Source organism: Pseudomassariella vexata (assembly GCF_002105095.1).
Source record: "Pseudomassariella vexata strain CBS 129021 chromosome Unknown BCR38scaffold_1, whole genome shotgun sequence".
NCBI lineage: Eukaryota > Fungi > Ascomycota > Sordariomycetes > Amphisphaeriales > Pseudomassariaceae > Pseudomassariella > Pseudomassariella vexata.
In genome coordinates this window covers 3482319-3504120 of record NW_024467956.1, presented here as the reverse complement: position 1 = coordinate 3504120, position 21802 = coordinate 3482319, and the positions used below count along the sequence as shown (strand labels likewise).

Below are 21802 nucleotides of genomic sequence, written 5' to 3'. Positions count from 1 at the left end.
TTATAGGGCGTAGTTGGTCCTCAGGGCCTGCTGATCTTGGGGCGCCATCTGGTTGACGAAATCATTGAACTGGGGAATCAGTTGACGGTACATGCCAATAGCCTAAGTCAACGAGTTAGTCGCATCCAAAGAAACCCCACAAGGGCACACAGTAGATGACTCACCTTTTGGAAGTCATCATGAAGGCCATTCTTAGTGTCGCTCTTCAACTTTAGATCCTTATAGCGCGCAATCGACGTGAAGAAGTGCAGGAGCGACTTCTCCATCGCCATGGGGTTTTGTTCAACAATGACAGTGAAGCCCCTGAATGCCGTGGCCTTTTCATCACTAGGGTCGACCTCATCCATTGAAGTCAGGAATTCTTCAGCAAAGCTGGCCAAATGCGGGGCCAGCAGACTGGCATTGCCAAGCCCAAGACGGCCGAGAGCTATAGCTGCATTCTCGGTCACTCCTTTGGGTATGCCAGGATTCGTGATAGTCTCGATAAAGCGCTGGAACAGTTCGGGAACATATGGTGCCATCCCATCACCATATTGCACCGCTATCTCTCCTATCGACCAACACGCATTGTTAACGACGCTAAAGCCGCTGTCAATCTCCTCGTCTAAGATGCTGTCAAGATCTAATTGCTTCAACAGCACCGGGAAGACGTTGCTCAGAGATGATTGCAACTCCTTGAAAATGTATTTTGCGCAGTCTCCCAACAAGGCGTACGCCGATTGCCGAACCTCGTCAGCAGGGTCCTCCATGCAAAAGGTAAGAAGCTCAAAGAACGGTAGCTGTGACTCTCTGACGAGCTGGGCCGACTTCTCCTTGTCGAGTGCTTGTATGATGGCGCTCAAGAGGTCAAGGCTCGTTACCAAGAAATCCTTATCCGGCACATCAAGTGCTGGGTTGTTGGCCAATGCCATGGAGGCCTCGAGGTTTTGGTGGATGATGTTGACGCAGCGGCTGAAAATTGGCTGCGCGAATGGCGTGAATGCGTCGTTCAGCGCCATTGCGACGTACGAGAGGCATTCAAGTAAGGGGAAGAGTTCTCGCGACTGGTCTGACACCTTCTGCCACCGATCAATCAGAGCCGGCATGAGCTGATTAACGAGATCAGGTCGTGCCAACACAGGACCAATATGCTCAGCCAGTGTTTGAACGCAGTCGTAGAGGATATACATATTTCGGTCCTTGTACTTTGCGAAACAGCTCACGAATTGCTGTATGATGGGGCCACTATACGGCTCGAGGTTCTTGCCGGCTTTCTCTTCCAGGTTCGCAAAAGCCGAGGCGCCTGCTTCCTGCACCTTTTTGTTCTTATCCAGCATCTTCATCAGAATGCCTTCCATCATTGGCTCGAAGAAAGCTTGCTTTTGAGCGGGATTGCTCAGCTGAGCTGCCCAGGACGAATATCGACCGAGAGTCCAGCAAGTGATCTGGCGAACCACGGGCTCCGGGTCATTAAGTAGTGTAATGAGATACGGAACGAGTTCGGGGAGATGCGGTGTTACGACATCGATACAACCCTCGGCTACAGCCCCCAGAGCAAGGACTGCAGCTTCTCTGTAGGGCCAATCCTCATGTTTGAGGTTGGTCGTCAGGTACGGCAGAATGCACTCGAAGACTGGGTCACGGTAGTCCCTGGCGAAAACGTCCAAGGCGGCCGCCGAGCATTTTCGAAGTGTCCATCGCTCATCGGGGTTCGTGTCGTCGCCATCGTCGAAGTCCTCGAGCTCGCCCTCTTCCAGCTCGTCTTCCATGCTGGCCAACTTCTCGTATGCATTTCCATTCTGAGATGCATCGGCTGACCCTTCACCGCCGTTGGCCGTCCTGGCAGTCGATTTCTTGGCAAACTGGGGTTTGATGTCCTCTTCGCGATCTTCCTCGTCCTCGTCGTCTGATGCGCCGCCCAGCAGAGCAATGTCTTCGGGACTATAGACCATGCACTCTAGCAATACAGGGATGATCTTGCTGATGTACGGTGTCAAAGACTGCCACAAATGCTCGTGTTCACCCACGGCTAGCCAGAATTCAGCCGCATCGCAGGCTAATTCTTCATCGTCGCTCTTCTGTTGGGTGATAATGTAGTCGACTAGACCAGCAAGATGAGGTTGAAGCTTGTCAGGTCGAGTTTCCACCAGTTGAACGAACGCCCTGCACACTTGTCGTCGGACATCTGGGTTCGAATCGGTGGCAAGGGTGAAGATGTGCTGTAACAAGTCATCGATGACGTTGAGCATCGCCTGGGACTTTCGAGGCGTGTACACATTGATTGCCGTCAAGGCCTGAGCCCGCACCTTGGGCAGTGGACTCTTGGTCGCCTGAACGAGTTTTGGTAAAATGAAGTTGAGAGGTCGCTGGCCATTGAGCTCGCGCTCCAACATCTTGGTATTGTCCTCGCAAATTTTGGCCATCGCCATCACAGCGCCCTCCTGTGCCTCAGGAGACACTTGCCCCGTCTCGTTCCCGAGCAACTCGAGGAGCTTGGGTAATAACTCGGGCCAGCTTAGAATGCCTCCCCTGCGGACCACTTCGGTGGCGATATTCCCTGCATAGTTCCGTATCTGAGAGTTCTTGTCCTCCAGGCAGAAGGGAATACCCGTCTTAATCATGGCGAAACTAGCCTCGGGGATCTGCTTCCAGCCGGTTTTGATGTTATTTTTCAGCATGATGGCTGCGGCGGCACGGACGAGGTGGAAGTCTTCGGGTGTACATTGTACACCGTCAGGGGGTGTGGTGCTCGAGAAGAGGTAGACGAGGTAGTTGTTGATATCGGGCGACGACTTTGCCTGTGTCAGCATGAGTTCGGCTTGCTTCTGCGCAGCTTTGTTGAAGCCGCTTAGGGAGTCCTTGAGACATGATGCGAGCTGGCTGAGCGAGTCGGCGCTCGGCTGCCATTGGGAGGCCATGATGGTTGGCGGTTTGCCTGAAGGGCGGGTAAAGGTATGGTGGATTTGTTGTGCGCCCGAGAGACGCTTGCGACACAGAAGAATCTAGTGTCTGGCTGGTCTGCGAAACGGGCTTTGAAGTGACAGTATCTATTCCAGGTTGGTTGGCTATGTTGATGCCATTGCGCGGAGTGGTCAGTTGCAGCGCTCCAAGGTGACGTTGGAGTGAGGGACGCAGAGTGGCCGGCGCTAGTTGCGAGGTTGATATAGACCCGAAGATAGAGCTATGTGGACGCCTTTTTAGCTCCAAAAATGCTGCCAGGCAGTCTGATAACGATAGTGGTGTGCGTGTGAACCAAGTGACAAGCTGCGTTCAAATATTGATGTCAAACAGAGTTGCCTTTACCTGCAGGGCCAATTTCTTCGTGGTCGCAAATGGTTGCTCAACCTGGTGTGGTGGTGTGGTGGGGTGAAGTAGATTTTGCTGCGACATGCTTGGCTGGGCTGGGGGCCAGGGTGAGGGGAGCGAGAATCGCTACTTCGCTCAGCGTCCACGCTCCACTTTCTAGTTCAATTTGACGAAAGGTGGTACTTCCAAAGCGCAATGTCTGCCATCAAACTCTTCTTGCGATTTTGACTCTCCCATTTCATGGAATCCATGGGATCCAAGTTGATGTCGCTTTCATGATCCAATCTGCTATGACATGTGCCAGCAGTCCAGCCAACCTTAGCCAATACAACTTTCTGACCTGAATCTTACGACCTTGTAAACATACTTTCTGTGTTGTGTCATAGTCGGGTTCTGTGTATCCCTCCATCAGTAGCTGCAACTGGATTGTGAGGCGGTCATATTCTGTGCAACACCATTACTAGTCAAGGGTTCAAGTTGACCACCCAGGAAACTATGTTCCATCCAGGTAATAAGAAACCGGTTTGCTTTACCTCAGAATAGATTAGACTAGTATAATGATAACGGATACATGTATTTGAGGCATCATACCCAAGTGATTTCCAATGTCCAGGATAAGATGGCGGGAGCAGAGAGAATACACCAACTCTGAGATGACCGTGGCCCTTTGTGGGCGGAAATCGCTAGACCAGGTCGAGCAGTCTCCGTTGCTTCGTGTGGTTGTCTGTGACTTATTTCACATTGATTGTTGCCTTGTGGAATAAACAATTCAAGGTTGCTAAACCGCAGCGTCCATAGAACGTGGAAAGCGACACTGAAGGGAAGCGTTACTACATAAATAGGTACTGGTTCTTGCCATATATAATTTTATTTACTATCAGCAGCACCGCTGGAATAATTAGCCCTCCAGGTAATCCCAGATTTCCAAATCTCAAACATGCCTGTACAGCGGTGCTAAGCTGATATGGATAACATTGAAAGTACCTGTCCGACCTGGAATTACGTCAGGACTGCCTGTCCATTCTCATTCTTTTGTACATGTCAATGAGGAATGCATGCTCGTTTGCCATCTCGGATGCCTGATGTCCACTTCATTTATTTACTCATCAAGTGCCCTAACCGAAGGACCTCACGATATCGATTCACCTTCACCCAGATCTATCTTCCTAGCTGAGGAGAAACCTGATGGTGACTGGTTGCCTCTGGAACGCCGATGATCAATTCGGCCCTCGAGTGGGCGTTACCTGTCGTTCTTTTAAGTCCACACTCTTGTTTCAGGATGCCTTTCTCATCTTTATTCTTGCTGCTCTACTGCTCCTGCTGTTGCTGTTACGGCTGAGAACACTCTGGGAAACGCCAATCAAAGTTGATACCTACAGGCTGGCAATAGGGAAAGCTGTAGTTGAAAGGCTTCGTAGCGCTTTATTGCTGGCGCCACTTAACTAACCCGAAACCAGGGCCTCCTCGCAGTGCCTTCTGTCTTCCACCTGCTATTTCTTGTGTTCCACCGGAGAACACCTCGTTTGCGCACCAGGCTTTCGTTCGCCTCTGGCATGGTCACCGCAGCTACTGTTTAGCGGCTGGACGCCTGCCGTTCCTGGAAGACCAGCGCTCAATCAAGCCGTCGGATCTTCTAAGTCTCTACTTCTCAGCGTCAACTGTTCTCGATATACCGACTTTGCGGTGGCTCTGGCTCATCCGTCATGATAGCAGTCCGAGGGCCTTGTGGACTGTGGCCTTCGTTGACACAAACCTAGTTGTCTTCGTGAATCCGTTCGGAAAACCAGATTCGTACGTAAGCTTGAGCATGGAGCAGCTGTCTGCCCTCTGGAGAGGGTTGAAGTTTCTGGACTTGGATCCTCCCTTTTCTCATTGCATCATCCGTTTCATACTTGAAAGCCCCATCGGGAGACGACCATGAAAGCTATTATGGCCATGCCCTTGTAGGTGCCTATATTATGGTTTACCTACACATTGCGGTACGCACTCTCCATATCAATGCGTCATGTCTTGGACCGGCTAACACTAATACATATACCACGAGCAGTGTATTGGCGGCAGATTTACCGCATGATGAATCGAGTTCGATCCGGTCCAATCTCCAGTATGTACCGAAACGCAACTGGTCTCTGGGCTAGTGGCATGTAGGATTCAGCAGCTATGACTTTAATGGGCACCAATGTGGAGAAAATTGTTCAGGATCTGTGACTGCCTGATAAAGTATGGGCAGCGGTGTCCGAAGTTGGCGTGGCAGTATGGCATTAGCGAATCAGTCAGCTACAATGACCCCGAAAAAGTCTCCGGACACCCACAATTAAGCCCCTACAACATAATATAATCAACAACTTCAAAGATGAATTTTTTAGCTAATTTACGCTTAAATTCTAATCCGTAACTTGCAAATCGTCTCTTATTTAATAGTACGAATACTAGCCCCTTGCTGTTCTTACCGCTATAAGCCGTCGCGGAAGGGACTTTACAAGACCGCGTACGTACGTTAAATCGACCTGTAACCACGTATCCTCGATTACTACCCTAGCCTAGGCCTCGTAGGGGACGTTAGCCTTTAACTCGGAGAAATTAGGCTCTATTTCACGTATTTTAGCCTTTAGGGCTTTCTATACGTACTTAATAGGGTTCAAATCGGGGCTATAAGCGGGCTACTTGATCATCCAGATACCGTGATCCTCTAGCTACCTCTATGTATAGCTTAACATATATATTTTTGCGTTATCCTACATAAAAGGATCTCCTAGCTCGTAGAATAGAAGCAGCCTTTGCTCTAGGATATCGTAATAAGACCGTGAGGATACTCTAGAGCGCGGAGAGTCTAGATCGCCGTCGTAGGAGACTAAATTCGATGTCCCCCCCTTTATCGTCCCTTAACCAGATCATACTAGCGGCAGAATTTAAGGCGCTCCTTCGTATCTTCGGCTTTCAAGATAATTCGCTTTACCGTACGCTATTTCTTTAGGTAATAACGGTGTAGAACTACCTTATGTAATGAAACCTCTAATAGTCTAGCTGCGTAAACCACTAAAGAGTCTGTAAGGGTTTGTGCTAGTAAGTAAGTCCTGCTGCGGAGTCCTCAAGCAATAATATCGGGGTCTGACGTATGGAGTATAGGGCTTTGGGTAACTGAAGTATTCAAGTAGGGTAACTGGGAATAGAGTCGTCAAGGCAGTTTGCCTCACCAATGGGTTAGATTGATGCTTAGATTGATCACTGAAGTAGAGACTGTCTATCTATGAAATGCCTGGGAGTCCTGTCCCTTATATATCCGTCTCTCCTTCACTGATCCCCACTTGGATATGTTGGTTGACCAACATATCCACCCCTGTAGGTCACGTGACCTGTCGGGCTTTTCCTTTCTCCGATGCGGGGTCCCGTGATGCTAGCGTCTGTATCCACCTGGCCTGCCAACGGGCCTGTAATGTTGGTCTAGGGCCAACGGTTCGTAACACCTTAATAGTATCTAGGTGTACCGATACATCTACCTTACGTTTAAGCTCCGTATATGTTATTCTAGGATCCCAGCGGTATAGTACGACTAGATATCTCTCATCTCTTACGCTTAGATTTCTAGGGGCACCTACCCGCTTCCTCGTAGCTGCATTTTTCGTTATTCTAGCGCGTCCGGCGATATCAGTAATAGTTTAAGGCCTTAATAAATAGCGGCTCTAGCTTCTGGACTGAATCCGCAATTAGCGCCGCGATTACTACTTATTTCCATAGTAAAAGCTCGAAAATCCATTACAGATTAGGGTTGTAATAGCCAGTGGAAATCAATAGGCTGATATTGTTGTTGTTTTGATTGCCAAATTGGGGTTTGGGGTGTCCGGAGACTTTTTCATGATTAGTGTCTTAAACCTGTTGTCATTGGTTATCTGTCTCGGTCAGTGTTTTTAAATCGGTTCCTATTTAACACTAACTCGTTCGCAGCTTCTATGGCCGCGATATCGCAAGTGGCTCAATTTTCGGGCCAGCGCAGATGGGATGGGTCCGGCGTGTACAAGACAGCGTTGCCGTCACAGCCGGTATGCTAAGTGCTATCTTAGTTCCTATAGCTACGTTTCCCCTAAGTATGTATTAAACTACGTCGACCCGTAGCGTCTCGGCTAAATTCCGATATTCAGGACGTCTCCTCTCCTATATAGATACTGTCCTAGTACTAGACGGTAGAAAACTTATTAAGTCCGGGACTTACAAGGAGATGCTCCCGATAGCAGCTAGCCTTGATAGATTAGAACATGTCACCGTGCCTGACATATCTTCCTCCTTTTATAGAGAGATGTGAACGAAGCACTCGGCTTCATGATCCTTGCCCCGGCTGCACCAGTTGGAGATATTGCAGAGGAGCTGAGTGCCGAAAGATAATGTGGAAGCTGGTCAGTTTGTATGTATTACGGTCGGTGTGCTGTTTCCTTTGCAATGTGGTTATGGGGAATATGCACTCTTGTTGGGGCTGTCTGGTAAGTTTCCCTTAGTTTCCAATCACAATGCTTCAGCACACTTGAATAGCTAAACGATTGGAAAAGTGGACAGAGACAAACCAAAAGCATCCAAACGAACACCTCAGTCTGTATGTCGGGATATCCGTAATGTTCATTGTCCTAGCCGTCGTGAGCTAAGCTGGAGAGTTATGGTCCGTCATCTTGTTTACCCGAAAATGCTACTATATATGCGGTGAGGCCCCGGGTTAATCAGAAATGACCAGTCTTTTCTTCATCGACATCATTGGCGATACCGCTGTTAAACTGCACACCAACAACCTTTTCAAGGCCACCTTGAGGCACGTCTTCGGCTCTACCATTATTCCTCAACTCCCCTACTAATCTCAGCTCTCTACGCAGAGCGCCATTCTAATTCTTCCAGACGATGGACGTTGGCACCATTACGAGCAGATTCAGTCAGGATATGGGCCTCATTAACCTCACCGCCCCAACCCCCCTTCCCCCCCTACCGGCGCCAGAGTTCACCGGTATCTCTTTGCTTTTCTCCAAAGACTGTCTTCAGACAATGCTTCTAACAAAGTGTCCATCACAAGAGCTGCTTCATGCATTTTATAACTCTTCATTCTCTGCATCGTTGGGAAATACTTTGCAGCCACCATTCCCGTATTGGCGGTTGCGTTGTTCCTTCTACAGTGGTACTATCTACGAACCTGAAGTCCGTCTGCTAGCATTGAAGCCAAAGCCCCTTCATACAAACAGGTTATAGAAAATGGTCCCGGGGTGTCAACCATTTGAACCTTTCGCTGGGGGGTCCGCATTTCGTCAATAACTTCGAGAAATCCTGAGTTTGTCACGGGTGCCGTTCTACATGCTTTTATGCATCCAGCAGTGGCTTTTGCTAGGACTGGACCTCATCACCGGCGTTCTGGCCGTCATGATCGTTGCAATTGCCGTGTCTTGGACCGGATATATCAGCGCCGCACCTCTTGGAGTTGCACTCTCACTAATCTTGCAATTCAACGCGCTCCTTGCACGAAGCATACAGGCGTGGAACAAATTGGAGACTTCAATCGGTGCCGTGGTAAGGGTCTAAACATTTGTGAGAGATACACCCTCCGAATCCACTGGGGGCGAGACGGTTGGGCTGGATTGGCCGTCCTGCAAAGCTGTAGACTTCCAAAGCATCGTGGCTTGTTAATGGTAGGCTTTTTACCCCTAAAGATTACCACCATTCGAAAATCTTACAAATTGTGCAGGGCCGACGACAAGTCAGTCTTATCCAACATGAGCCTGAGAAAAGGTTGTATTACTATCGATGACACAGTTATTGCGGCTCTGTCGCCAAATGACGTTCGCACACGGATCAATACCGTACCTCAAGAGCCTTTTTCCTATCCGGCACTACCAGATTCAGTTTTGCCCCCAGCCGGTCTTCCGGCGATTCTATACAGGAAGAAACCCATAAGTTTGGCCTATGGGAAAAATTCATTGCCGGCGGTGAGCTTTGTGGATTGAGCAGCGACCGAGTGGTCTCATGAGTCAAGACAGCTGCTGTCTACCCCAGACCCTATTATCGCGTAGGAAGATTCTGATTCCAGACGAGGCTGAGAGCTGGTAAGACAGTCCCCATTCACTTTAAATCCTACCACTTGGAATATACTCTCCTATGGCTAACTGGATTCTTTTCCTACCCCCAGCGTCGACCAGCAGACCGAGTTTACCATGCCGCAAGTAACTGAGACGGAGTTCCACAACCAAACAACCATTGCGGTTCCCCACCGCTTTACCTACATCGATCGCTTTGGCCGCGTTGCACTCCTTCGGCATGGCGGGCTGGTTGAATACGGCTTGCCTCAAACACTCTCATAACGTAACAACATGCCATGGCCATTTTGCGAATCAAGTACATTTTCATCTTCTAAGGCCAACATACGCTTACCATCAGGGCCCCCCAACTCTACTGTCGCGAGTTATGCGCCAAGTAGAGCTCGCGGAAAGCCGGATCCCGTGCAAGCAGCGTGCTGCTATCATTCCTGCTTTCCGCGGACTCGGTTCTGGTCGCGAGATTGGGCTGGATCCGAGCATAGTTTCGTCAAGCATCAAAGCATTGATCTATGAATGTTGTATATTTTTCGCCGACATCAACATCCCTGCTTCATCCAAGGTAATTGGCTGTGGAAAATCGGTGTCATGCCTGCTTCTCTTGAAGCTCTGCAATAACACAGAGACAGTAAGTTACTAGTCTCGATTGGCGCCATTGGTTCCTCAACGAATCTCCACTGAATGTACAAACTGGACTGAACCCAGGTAATTGCGCAGTATATCGTAAGTATGCAGGAGCACAGTAGTTATTTTACCAAGCATATCTAGACGTGGGATACCAATACCAAGAGGCTAAACTAATATCAAGTGAGTTACCCTGTGCGTGATACATATAGGCTCTGGACCAGTATAGCCCAACGATCCAGTCGGAATGAACGAACGCGCCAACTTTTCTGCCCGGGCTGTTTGTTGCCTGAGGCGCTGATCAGCTACATATTCCTTCTGGCCATCTCAGATGTGGTCTTTAATGGACAGGAATACGTGTTGTTATGATTCTAGGTAATCAGGTAAGGAATCGGTTGGGAACTGTTGGGCTCTCGCCGCTCACCAGCCGCTCCAACCGGGCCTCAGCCCGACTATACGAGCCAGCAAACACCAAACACGCCTTCTATTGCCACCGATCAGGGAATTTCGGTGTTTATCCACTCGGAGACCGACTGCAGATTGCCTAGAAGAGCAATGTTCTGTAACCTCAGGCGACACCACCGAATGTTATGTGAGACGTCGTGCGAGGCCACTAGAACAAGTTTGGGCCTGAATTGGCCCAAACCACCCTTCGCGACATCTGGTGTTGTGCGTTTTGGGTAGAAGATCACTTCATCCAACAATTCTCCCCATACTCCATGCATGTTGCCGGTCTCCCGTAGCCAGCTTTCGACCGCGTGCTGACAGGGGCCCCCTGGATCAGGCGTCTGCAGCCACCCAGTCGGTAGTCGGAAGACGATGAAAAAACACGGCGTCACCGTTGTCTGCGAAGCCATCATGGCCTTGGGCTGTGAGAACGGAAAATAACACAGATAATTGTTGCAATAGGGTGGAGGTGGATTGAGCGTCAAATCGCATTTTACGCAATATCTGCTGTCACAGAGGGAAACTCGTACTCATCTGACATATCGACAAGTAAGAATCGTATCCGCCATCTAGAATCCTCCCGTTTTGGTGCTTCCAAGCAGCCTCATGAGCTCGAGGTGTTCACGGGGCCAGATAAGCACGCCCGTAATACATTGCCCGTTTGCTATGCTTTGCTCAATCAGGTCAACGTCATTATGACTTGCCAGCTTCCGTAGACCTGATGGTCAGTTCTTTGAGCGTTCCCACCGTCTTATTCTTCACTTCCTCCAAGGATACACTGTACGCATTGCTCGTTCCTGTGTGTGCTGCGGCAGCAGGGGTGTTGGACGGCTTGATGACATGCTGGAGCCGTTGCGAAGCAATCTCAACCACCACCTGCATGGCGGCCATCTCCTCCTCAAAAGTTCCTCCAAGTCCAGTGTTGGCCAGGCTGAGCGAGCTGGACACATAGACAGGCATCTGGGTCATCTTGACCAGGATCTTAGCCAGCCGCGTAGTGAAGTCGACTGTCGGCTCTTCCTTGTAGATTTGTGTCGACAAGGGCATGTTTGGAGCGAACTTCTATATTCCCAATCTTGTCAGCAAGTGCAAACAGTCAAGGTTGTTACTCTTGGGGTCAACGAACGTCGGGCATGGCGTAGACCATGGAACCCATGGGAACTATGCTCAGTTTCTCCTCGGCAGAGACTGTGGTGAGCTGGACAATGATGACTGCCGACTTGGTGATTATGCGCATGTGAATTCGGGTATCCAGTGCTCGAGGCAAGGGAAAAGAGACTTCCTGATCTTGATCCATCTTGGGGATTGGGAGAAAGTGAGCAGGCGCAGATGGGAGCGTCGTAACTGAGCTTGAGAAACGTAGTGGAGGTTGCGAGCAGTCTACTCAATCAGAGCCTGGTTTTGCGCCAAAGGATACGGCAGATGCACTCAATCGGGTGTCCTGAGCGACCTGTTGAAGAACCAATGCAGCCGTTCCCTCACACCGGATTTCAAGATTTATCAAAGAACGGGTGTCTGGTTTGCGATTCTGGAGTTATTACAGCTCCTGTAGATGTTTAGAACAGTTGCAAAACCCTAGACACCGCTTTGCATTAAACCGTCTTAAGCTGTGCTTCTTTCAGCATCTGTCAACTGCAAAGGATCAAGTACTCGAGGACAGCTTCAATTCACATCTAGTTGATTTGGCTTCCATTGGCTCCAGCAAAGATTGAATCCAAACAAGTTCGATCTCAAGCTTGCCAAGTGCTCGATTATCAAGGCAAGAGCGATGTAGTCAGTCAAGATCCGCAGTTAGTTGGCCCGAGCGCCTACTGCTGACCACTGCCCGGCCAGGGTCCCAATTGCGATCATCTTGGCTTCACCTGTAACTGTACCTTGGTTTATCAGATAAAACATAACAATAGAGTGGAGAGTAAAATCTTCACTCTCCTTGTCCTTGTCCTTGACCCCAAAGACGGGAATTTCTTCACAAACTCCACTCTGAATATGTGGCATAAATAAACTTTGTGCTTCTCGGCAATGATGTGTTGCGGCTGACCCTTCTTTTCCCTTCAACATTCCTACCCTGTCCTCTTGGCCGCCTGCCCCTCATTCTCGGGTATCGGCTAGCCCCACCATCTATCTGATTTCCAACACTTCTGGCGGCGCATCATCAGCTCACCCGAGTTTACCGACGGGTATCTTCCAATCTCACCATGGCGGACCAAGCCGGCATTGGTCATGGTGATGATAGCCAGTGGAATGGTGTTGAGGATACCATCGACGATCCAGAGGAGATCCGAGTCATCTTCTCTGCTCTTGACTCCTTTGCGTTCGTACTCTTTCCTCCTACTTTACGTTTGCTGCTTGTATCTTGTCAAGTCGCACTTCCGAACTTCCATACCCTATATACCAGTACCCCAAACTTACCCATCCAAGCGTTTCAACTAATCTTGCCTGTAGCCAATATGCCAAGAATGCGCACCTCAACTGTACCCATTTGCGGCGGCAGTCATTCTATGCCCTCCCTAAAGCTCACTGGGAGATGCTGGCTCAGCCTCCGTTCTCGTATTTGAAGACGCTGGACCGTGTGGACGATGCCATAGACAGCAATGCCGAACTCGCACGCATCATCTGCAAATTCGGACTCCGTTCATTCGGCATGCAACAATCCAATGCAGAGGGGCTTGCTTTAATGCCTGATGAGTGGGCTGGCATTGCCAAACACCAGGACTCAGAAAAGGCCCGGAGCACCATCCGACAATTCTACCGTGACTGGTCTGCTGAAGGTTCTGTTGAGCGCGAGGCTTCCAATGGACCTGTTTTCCGTGCACTCGACGCTGAGAAGGCTCGATATCCAAACCGCTCACCAATGAATGTCCTGGTTCCAGGGGCTGGGCTGGGACGCCTAGTGTTTGACTTATGCCAGAAAGGATATCACAGCGAGGGCAATGAGATTTCCTACCACCAGCTCCTGGGTTCTTCGTACATCCTCAACTCGGTTGAGGTTGCCGGTCAGCACACTATCTACCCCTGGATCCACTCTTTCTCCAACCACAGAAATCGAGAAAACCAGTTCAAGAGCTACAGAGTGCCGGATATCCACCCTCAGACTGAACTTGCCCAGACGGAGGGGATTGGTGCGATGCAGATGTGCGCGGCTGACTTTCTGTGTCTTTACGGAGACGATGCCCACAAAGATATGTACGACGCTGTGGCTGCAGTCTTCTTCCTCGATACGGCACCGAACTTGATACGATATCTCGAAGTAATTCGTCATTGTCTCAAGCCAGGTGGTGTCCTCATCAACGTCGGCCCTTTGCTGTGGCACTTTGAGAACAACGTTCCTGGCCACCACGGTTATGATGGGGAAGGCGATTATGACGAGAACCACTCTTTGGGGATCGCAGATCCTGGCAGCTTCGAACTGACAGACGACGAGGTAATGCAGCTGGTGGAGCGCATAGGTCTTGTAGTTGAGAAGCGCGAGACAAATTTGCGCGCACCTTACGTGCAAGACAGTCAGAGCATGCTTCAGAGTGTGTATAGTGCGAGTCACTGGGTGGCACGGAAACCCAAAATCCAGGCTTAGGGATGGGTATTTGATGCGAATGGCTAGGAACGGGAAGATACAAAGGTGTTGTATATCAACATCTCGGCATCGCACGCATACTAGTATGCAGGTATTCGTCACGAATTAGACTACACGTCTAGCATTTCCGGGGGTCATACAAAATTTAGAGACAAGAAGGCAAATAGACGCATTCTGATACCGCATATTTATACATTGAGCATGAGCTTCAATCGAGACGCACATCCAGCCGTGTCACCTCAAACCACTCCAAGACTTTGTTCGAGCTCGTACACTAATTCACAACTTGGAACCCACTTCAGACAACTGCCCCCTATTCCACAAGGCACCCCCGTCAAGCTCAATCGCAGCCCCATTCACATGCGCCCCAGCACGACTACTCAAATAAACCACAATCCCAGCAATGTCCTCGGGCTTCCCAAGTCTCTTCATCGGGTTCTCCCTCGCATGCGCCTCGTACCCCCCAGTCAAATCCAGCAACCCATTCGACATCTTAGTCGGGAAGAATCCGGGACAGATACTATTCACCGTTATATGTCTAGGCCCCAACTCGACCGCCAGATTTCGTCCCAAATGGATCACCGCCGCCTTCGAAGCACTGTAACCGTACGTCCCCTGCTTCCCCAGCGTGCCAATGCCCAATCCGGCCACACTAGCGGTGATTACTACCCGCGAGGGATCGTCGATACTCGCGTTTTTCTGTAACAAAGGAGCAAAGAGCCGGATGGTAGTGAAGACGGATTTCACGTTCAAGTCCATGACTTTCGCAAAGGCCGAGTCCGGGTGCTTGTCGAAGGATTCGCCCCACGTGGCGCCAGCGTTGGCGAAGAGGATATCGACGTGATCGGTGTGTTGTGATACTTGGGCGAGGAGGGACTCGATGCCTGCGATGGTGGAGCTGTCGGCAGGGACGGAGATGGCGAGGGCGCCTGGTTGCAGATTCGGGAGGGAGTTTAGTTTGGACACAGCGGTGTCGCAGGCGCTGGATTTACGGGAGGTGATGAAGACTTTGGAGGCGCCGGCTTGGAGGAAGCTGGTGGGGAGAGGTGGTTAGATTGAGTGTTGAATGGACCGATGAACTGATGGGGGGCAAGGAAGGAAAGGACGACTCACGCCGATGCTGCATTCAGACCCAGACCACGCGAGCCACCCGTCACGACGGCGACTTTGCCCTTGAGGGAGAAGAGGGATGGAAAGTCATGGAGGGCAGTTTCGTCGGCCATCGCGTTTGTCCAATAGGCAGGAGAAGGACTCTCAGATGCGTATCAAGCAATTCAAAAGGCGAATATCGCACAACTTTCAACCAGGTTAATTAAAATGAAGAATACGAACGTTGGTTTTCCCTGGTCGAGCAATGGACAAGAAGTTCGATTTAAAACAACGAGGTCCGGTAGTTCGGACGAGTTGACCTATCTCCGGCTAGTGATTGCGGGGATGCCGAGGCATATAGGTCCGGGGAAGAGGCAGGGATTGTTCGGCATGGAGGGGGAAAGGAGCCGGGGCTAGTATATGAAACACACACTTGTTCAAAGTAGATTAGACACATTCCAGCTAATGAGCGACGGCATTGTAAACCCAATGTTTACTCGAGTATCATGTGGAGCCACTTTCTACGCTTCGAGTTCACATTCAAGGCCATACATTGATTACCATAAGCTTTCACAGTAGCGCACTGAGGAGAAGAAGTATAGTTTTTGTTTTCCTATATGCATCGACTCAGTCGTAAGTCTATCATCAAGGCCGCCTGTCGCATCATCACTCATCATCCACGAGCCCAACCCCGAGGCCAAGCCCGGGTCCAAGTCTAAGCTTATACCCAGGTCTCCTTCCGCGACTCCTTGGACACGGCCCTTCCCGACCCGCGATCATCGGACAGTTGGCGAATATTCTCAAAGAATCCGCCTTCACTGGTATTTCGCTTCCGGACGTGGAGCGAAACTTCTCTCATACGATCCCGCATCCGTTCGCCAGCCGTCCTGTCGTTGAGCGTCTGCTCAGACTCTGTCGTCTCCCCTTCTGCGTCGGCTTCCTATTCCAAACGCCGGCTGGGACTCCTCGACGGTCTCCTTGCGGACTTCTCGCGGATCAGACCCTTACTCGTCGCAGAGTCGTAACCGATTACATTCATCAGATAGTCGAGCCTGTTATTTACAATTAGCAACTTGAAAAAATTGGATTGGAATGTACATCGCCGGTGGTAAAACTCACTTGTCTTCGCTCGCCTCCCTCTCCTTCAAGTTATCGAACCGCTGCTGGCAGTCCGCCCAAGTCAATGCTCGTTTCTTGGGCGAGATACGTTTAATTGTAAACTTGAACCGCCCCGTCACGGGCCTATGGTCAGAGACCCGGACTTCGTGCCGGCGGTAATCAAGCTGCTGTATTCTGCCGTTGCCGCGGTGGAGGAGGCGATCGCACCAAGCCGGAGAACGTTTCTTCTCGCTCGAGTCGTAGGTGTCCGTCCCTACATCGTACTTGTACGTAGGCGCGAATTGTATGGGCATCTCATCGAACGCCCGGAGCTTGAACGCTGGATTTCGGCGTCGGGCCACCAAGAGTTGATCCCGCTCCAGCAGCTTGGACAGGTTGTTAACCTTGACGGCACTGACTACGGTATCGCGAGACATGGTGTCAATACGATAGTTGAGATCCCCGTTGAGCAAGCACAGCTCATGATCGAGAATCATTGTACCATCACCGCCCCCCATATAGCTATCAATGCGGACACTTGGATCCTTTTCAACAGGCAATATAGTGCTGTCCATGATCGCGGCAATGTCATTATGTCGAGCGTTGGCGTTGGACTGTCCGGCTGCGAGATGGCAATTGATGAGACACAACGACGTGTCGTCCACCATAAATCGGACAACGATTGCACCCTTGTTGCCGTGAAATCCACCCATGCCACGTTTGATCTCGGCACTGCTCAGGTTCCTGATCCGGTCACGAAGACTCGCTTTGACGAAAATGCAGGTGAAGAGACCAACCAGGGTCGAGGAATGGAGAGGGTGGTAAAGACAATCCCCAGGGAAATAGTCATCCAGACTTCTAACCAGGAAATCCCTCCAATCTCGGTATTGATGGCTCATTCGCTCCTGCGCTGTGACATTATCCTTCTTCTTCTTGGACTTGAACAACCGTTTAGCGGTTGCAGTCTTGTCTTCGAGGTCGACCAATTCTTGGAAGCCAAAAATAAGGATATCGGGGCAGTCGCTGGTTTGAAGAAGGTTCTGAATGAAGGCTGCATCTTGTTCATCACGCCTGAGGCTACTCGGAGTCGATGCTCCAGCGTTCCAAGTCATGACCAGAGCTTTTATATCCTCGAACTCAGAATACTGTGCGTCGCGAGCCTTCATCTCGTTTTCGAGAAAGTCATCCTGCAACAAGCCGTCCCATGACCTCAGCATGTTGTCCGCACCTAACGAAATAACTTGCAACCGATCAAGCCGATAGAAGCTGGCACGGTCAGTCATCAGCTTGAGAGCTGGGTTGTCGTGAGCCTGCCACTCCTTCTTAACAACCCACGGGGACGTTTCAATGTCGTAGACACATATCTTGCCGGTGTTGTATGCTGCCCACATGTGATTTCCAACACCCGCGAGGGAGTTGATCTTGTACGTGCTGATGTTGAGGATGCCCAGACAGCTGAAATCCTTTTCAGCCCACATGCTGACCTTGCCATCGATATGGCCGAAGAAAACTATCCCAGGTTGTGACTTGACTTGGGTTCCCGACGTTATTTCACCGGCCCCTTCAGCAATCATTGGTCGCACAAGCACCTGGACCTGGGCTCTGCCGTTGACCGTTGGCGCAAAAACACGGATTTCCTTTCCTGATGCGTGCCACAGCTCGTCGTTGACGATCATGGAGAAGGAATGCGTCCTGGGTAGTCTATACGTTTGATGAGGAGGGTTGCTCAAATTTGGCGATCCTTCAGCATCGGATCCCCATACATGCAAAGTGCCACCATCGTCCAAGGTCCACATCTCGTTCAAATGCCTGTAAATCTTGATGACTTCGTTTCGACCATGCGCGTTCGATTTGTTGCCAACAACAGACTGGGTCGCAATGTCGGCTTCCATGAGCTCACCACTGTTATCGCCGATCCATAATCGCGATCCCTCGTCGTGGACATCCAAGCCGCACTTGAATGCAACGGCTGTGGCTCTCAGCCCTTCGCCATGCGCAAAACTCACCAAGAGCTCTCCGTCCAGTAGGTTCCAGACTCGAGTAAGATGCCCACTAGTGCAGACGTATTGTCCACATACATCAAAAATCCTCGTGTCGTATTTCGTGTAAATTTCGTGAACTCCCTTCTTTATGAATGGTGGCCGGCGATTCGTATTTGATGCATCCGGATACGCAGCATTAACCTGCGACGAGAGCACAGCCGGGCCCGACGGCTGGGATTCGGGAACGCGCCCTGTCCTGTCCACGACTGTAAACATCTTCCTCGGAGTTTCTCGAAATTCTGCAGGGGTCCTGTCAGATGTTCGATCTACTGTCATAGATCGTCCATGACCACGCGCTGGGGGCGGCGCGAACTGTTGCGTTGGAGTAGAGACGACACGCTTCGGCTGGGCGCTAGACGAAGCGGCATCTGTGTTTACATTTGCCGTAACTATTCCGATCCGTGGCGGGCGTGGCGGAGGCGGCATCGGAGGGTTTGCCGTTGTACGGGTCGGTGGAGGTTCAGTCGCGACATGTGGCCGTGATGGTAGAACAGGAGGTGGTGGTGGTTCAGGGGCCGCCTTCAGCACAGGAGGACCCCTCGCATGCCCGTTGAGATCTGCAACTGGCCTCTTGGTAATGAGCGAATGGCGGACGGGCGGCGGCTCGAATGGCGCGGGTAACGTGCTTGTCCTGGAAGATCCAATCGCTTTGGTGGCCGCGGCAGGTCTTACAGGTCGGGTCGGAAGTTCTGGGGGCTCTTCCTGTTCGGGGTCACTCGCACTCGTTGGGGGGCTGTTGAACGGTGACCTTTCAGCCACCTGGTTCTGTACATCCAGTCGCCCATGGTCACCGAGATATGACAGTCGATTGCTCGGTTTTTCGGCACGGTTTATAGGAGGGGGCACTACAGGTGCTGGTCCCTTGAGCTCGCGATCTCTTCTCAGCTCCCCAGAGCGTCGTGGGGGAGGCGGCGACGGGGGTTGTGAAGATGCAGCAAGTCTCGGTGATCGGCGTGGCTCGAGGACTGGTGTGTGCGGTCTACTAGAGATTTTAAATGGCCGAGACGAGGGAGCTGTAGGCGTAAGAGGAGCCTTGGTGGGATCGAGGTTCAGTTGGTTGTGTTGGTTTTCTGTCAAATTAGTAACCCAACCCTTCGGCGGTGACTGCGGAGGCTCGATGAGGACAGAAGGCGGCTTGACGGGCTTCGGACTCAAGGGAGGAGCAACTCCGATTCGAGGTGATCGAACTGCGGAATCCAGGTCTCCTCCTGTTTCTGGTATGTGTAGCCCCGCCGGCCTGAGTCCTTCTCTTGGCTTTGGCCGTGCCTCGTCTTGCAGGGCGACGACAGTTGTGTTCCGGACCGGTCTTGTGCTGGGTATCGGCGGGGGCTTAGGTGACGGGGAGCGATGGCGAGGCGGCGGAACAGTTGGTGGGGGTGCTGACGTGTCGGCCTTGGTCGTCGTCTTGCCCATGTTCTCGAATTGCGCTCTTAAAGAAGAGACAGGCTTCAGTGACGAGCCATCAGGCCCGTTGCCCTCCTGCGGCTCCATGGCGAATAGGAGAGTACTAGTTCACCGCGGGGTGCTGCTTCTGCAGAAAAGTACCCATCCATGCGTTAACACGCGAGTCCGTCGGCGCATAGAGCGATGCAAAACACATTCAACGTCCCATCCAAGCTTCAAACGAGTGACTTTGGTTCTGCAGCGGCAGCTCAAAAAATGTTGGTCGTGGTAGGTATGTGATGTTGAGTCGGTCCGGAAGGCTACCTAAAAGACGATTCTATCCAACGAGGGCGGGGCGCTGTAAGTGGTGGAGGACGAGATTCAGCAATGACGAAACTGCCTCCTGCAAATCATAGTCGGGGCTGGGAAACTGGAAATTATGTTGTCGTCTTTATTGTTGCTCAGCCTCAAACTTTCAAACTTCAAACTTGACCGTCAACAATTCGAAGCGTGTTACGCGGTCGCCGGGCAATAATTCAGGCACACAAGGGACATATGCGGAAAGGGAGGCAGCATTCCACTGTCTCTATGCGTTGGATGGTTGGTTGGTGGGGTTGGTCGGTAGTTTTTGGTGCCTCCAAGTGGTCAGAGTCCCTAAAGTTAATCATGCTTTAAATTCTTCATTCGTCCCAGAGTCCCAGAGTTCCCGAGTCTTGAGTCAATCAATATCTGAATGCGGATCTTTGCCTCTGGAGCTGTGGAAGGCACCAATAACGGCCAAGTCGTTCTATTGAACAAATGACTGTTTCCGTCGTTGGGAGCACACCAAAGACCGGACTGAAACAGCCTCTACTTTATTGAGAAAAACACAGAGGCTGCGTATGTTACTCCTTGATGTGTACGCGGCAATAACCTAGAAAGGCCTTGACGAGGTTTGATCAGCTTGAATGTACGAGAGCTCTGAGCTTCGTCACAGTCCAGCCACAACTGCGGGACCGTTGAAAAGTTGGGATGCTCGCTGACCAGGGACGGGTCCGGCAACGGGCGCGGCTAGAATACCTTTATTTACTGATTAGGTTAACGCGAAATTTAGCAGGGGCGGCCTATGTTGCTGCGCATCTAATGGATCATCCTTACTTCGTACTTTGGACCATTTGATACCTGGACTTTTGCCTGAACTTCGGTTTACTTCACACAATCTACAACAAGCAGCAACGACATCTCGTGTCACTAGAGTTATCCCTCAAACACTTATTTACAAAGTCAATTGCCGTCAATTCCTTGACCACGATGAACACTGTAAGTGCTTCACCGTTGCAGAACTGCGCGAGTTCTAGCTAACTCGCTACCAGGTCAGGTCCTTCTGGTATGGCGTGCCTGTAGCCTGCGACGTTTCGATTCACTGTTAACAATAAGATACAACAGGTTTGGATGGGGCTCTCTTTGTGCTGGTACGGACCGATCCGCCTCTGAATAAACTAGCACCAATTTCCGCTAACACATGACACAGCCGGAGGAGGCGCCTACTACTTCGCCAAGAAACAGATCAATGCCGACCGAGCTGCGAAACTTGAGGAAACGCGGAGGAAGAAGCGGATGATCGACTCTCTCGAATATTCAAGCAACGTTCCTGCCCATCCTGGATCTTCTGCCACTATGGGTGGCGGTCCCGTAGGCAATGGGACGTCGCCACGGACCGATGCAGCTGGGTCTCCAAGCCAAGAAGCAAGCAGCGACCCGGCGCCAACGAGACATGCCCCGGCGACCGAAGGCCAACGCATATTCGAGAAGAGCAAGTACGAGAGTGACAAGCCGTTCAAGAGTCCGAAGGGCGACCGGTTTTCATAGTGATATGACGCCGGATGGAGGCTGAAGGCGGATGGCGCGACTGATTTTAGCTCATACCGCCGTTGTGAAGAATTCATTGTACCTATATGTTCAACCGATGGCATGATACGGACTGCAAATGTGCATGGGAACAGAATGACAACTCTACTCCAAAGCCATTGTGTTAGATCAGTAGCGACCCGTTGATCGCCAGGGCTCCTGTCACTAAGTACCGAACTTGAGCATCTGCCTACGGAGTACGCACAGTCGCTACCCAACTACTACTAGAGTGAGGTCCATAATAGCGCAATGCGATCCTCATGAGCGCTTTTGCTGGTGGTCGGGTTGAGTCTAGCAGAATGGGAAAAAAAATCTCCACA

The 21802-nt window shown here is 50.9% G+C and overlaps 6 protein-coding genes across 6 annotated transcripts; 2 read left to right on the top strand and 4 right to left on the bottom strand.

Annotated features, from left to right (window-relative positions):
• Positions 1-2897, bottom strand: BCR38DRAFT_331928 (armadillo-type protein; the record flags this gene model as incomplete). The annotated part of the gene is made up of 2 exons (XM_040855102.1): positions 1-102; positions 165-2897. 2 exons carry the CDS (start codon positions 2895-2897, stop codon positions 1-3), a joined length of 2835 nt encoding a protein of 944 aa, XP_040721479.1.
• An 8068-nt stretch (positions 2898-10965) lies between these two features.
• Positions 10966-11956, bottom strand: BCR38DRAFT_22484 (uncharacterized protein). Its single transcript, XM_040854275.1, has 2 exons — positions 11539-11956; positions 10966-11474 (listed from the first exon to the last, which is right to left on the bottom strand). Exons 1-2 carry the CDS (start codon positions 11707-11709, stop codon positions 11106-11108), a joined length of 540 nt encoding a protein of 179 aa, XP_040721478.1. The 5' UTR covers positions 11710-11956; the 3' UTR covers positions 10966-11105.
• A 326-nt stretch (positions 11957-12282) lies between these two features.
• On the top strand, positions 12283-14148 carry BCR38DRAFT_418287 (N2227-like protein-domain-containing protein). The gene is made up of 2 exons (XM_040859215.1): positions 12283-12717; positions 12849-14148. Exons 1-2 carry the CDS (start codon positions 12608-12610, stop codon positions 13981-13983), a joined length of 1245 nt encoding a protein of 414 aa, XP_040721477.1. The 5' UTR covers positions 12283-12607; the 3' UTR covers positions 13984-14148.
• BCR38DRAFT_359762 (putative NADPH-dependent beta-ketoacyl reductase) lies at positions 14149-15525 on the bottom strand. The gene is made up of 2 exons (XM_040857151.1): positions 15097-15525; positions 14149-15016 (listed from the first exon to the last, which is right to left on the bottom strand). The coding sequence occupies exons 1-2, from the start codon at positions 15204-15206 to the stop codon at positions 14263-14265; spliced, it is 864 nt and encodes a 287-aa protein (XP_040721476.1). The 5' UTR covers positions 15207-15525; the 3' UTR covers positions 14149-14262.
• Positions 15526-16012: 487 nt separating this feature from the next.
• On the bottom strand, positions 16013-19703 carry BCR38DRAFT_330392 (Endonuclease/exonuclease/phosphatase; the record flags this gene model as incomplete). Its single annotated transcript, XM_040854957.1, has 2 exons — positions 16013-16124; positions 16192-19703. The coding sequence occupies 2 exons, from the start codon at positions 19701-19703 to the stop codon at positions 16013-16015; spliced, it is 3624 nt and encodes a 1207-aa protein (XP_040721475.1).
• A 1300-nt stretch (positions 19704-21003) lies between these two features.
• Positions 21004-21443, top strand: BCR38DRAFT_330975 (uncharacterized protein; the record flags this gene model as incomplete). Its single annotated transcript, XM_040855013.1, has 2 exons — positions 21004-21046; positions 21106-21443. Coding segments are annotated over 2 exons (381 nt in total), but the record flags the coding sequence as incomplete, so codon positions are not given.
• Between the last annotated feature and the right edge of the window lie 359 nt (positions 21444-21802).

Excerpts from the sequence above, each read along its gene's own strand:
- BCR38DRAFT_418287 (XM_040859215.1), top strand. The coding sequence starts at position 12,608 with ATGGCGGACCAAGCCGGCATTGGTCATGGTGATGATAGCCAGTGGAAT. Across the intron at positions 12,718-12,848 it reads ATCTTCTCTGCTCTTGACTC|CTGTAGCCAATATGCCAAGA; the intron begins CTTTGCGTTCGT and ends AACTAATCTTGC.
- BCR38DRAFT_22484 (XM_040854275.1), bottom strand. The coding sequence starts at position 11,709 with ATGGATCAAGATCAGGAAGTCTCTTTTCCCTTGCCTCGAGCACTGGAT. Across the intron at positions 11,475-11,538 it reads TGGTCTACGCCATGCCCGAC|AAGTTCGCTCCAAACATGCC; the intron begins GTTCGTTGACCC and ends TTGGGAATATAG.
- BCR38DRAFT_359762 (XM_040857151.1), bottom strand. The coding sequence starts at position 15,206 with ATGGCCGACGAAACTGCCCTCCATGACTTTCCATCCCTCTTCTCCCTC. Across the intron at positions 15,017-15,096 it reads GGTCTGAATGCAGCATCGGC|CTTCCTCCAAGCCGGCGCCT; the intron begins GTGAGTCGTCCT and ends TCTCCCCACCAG.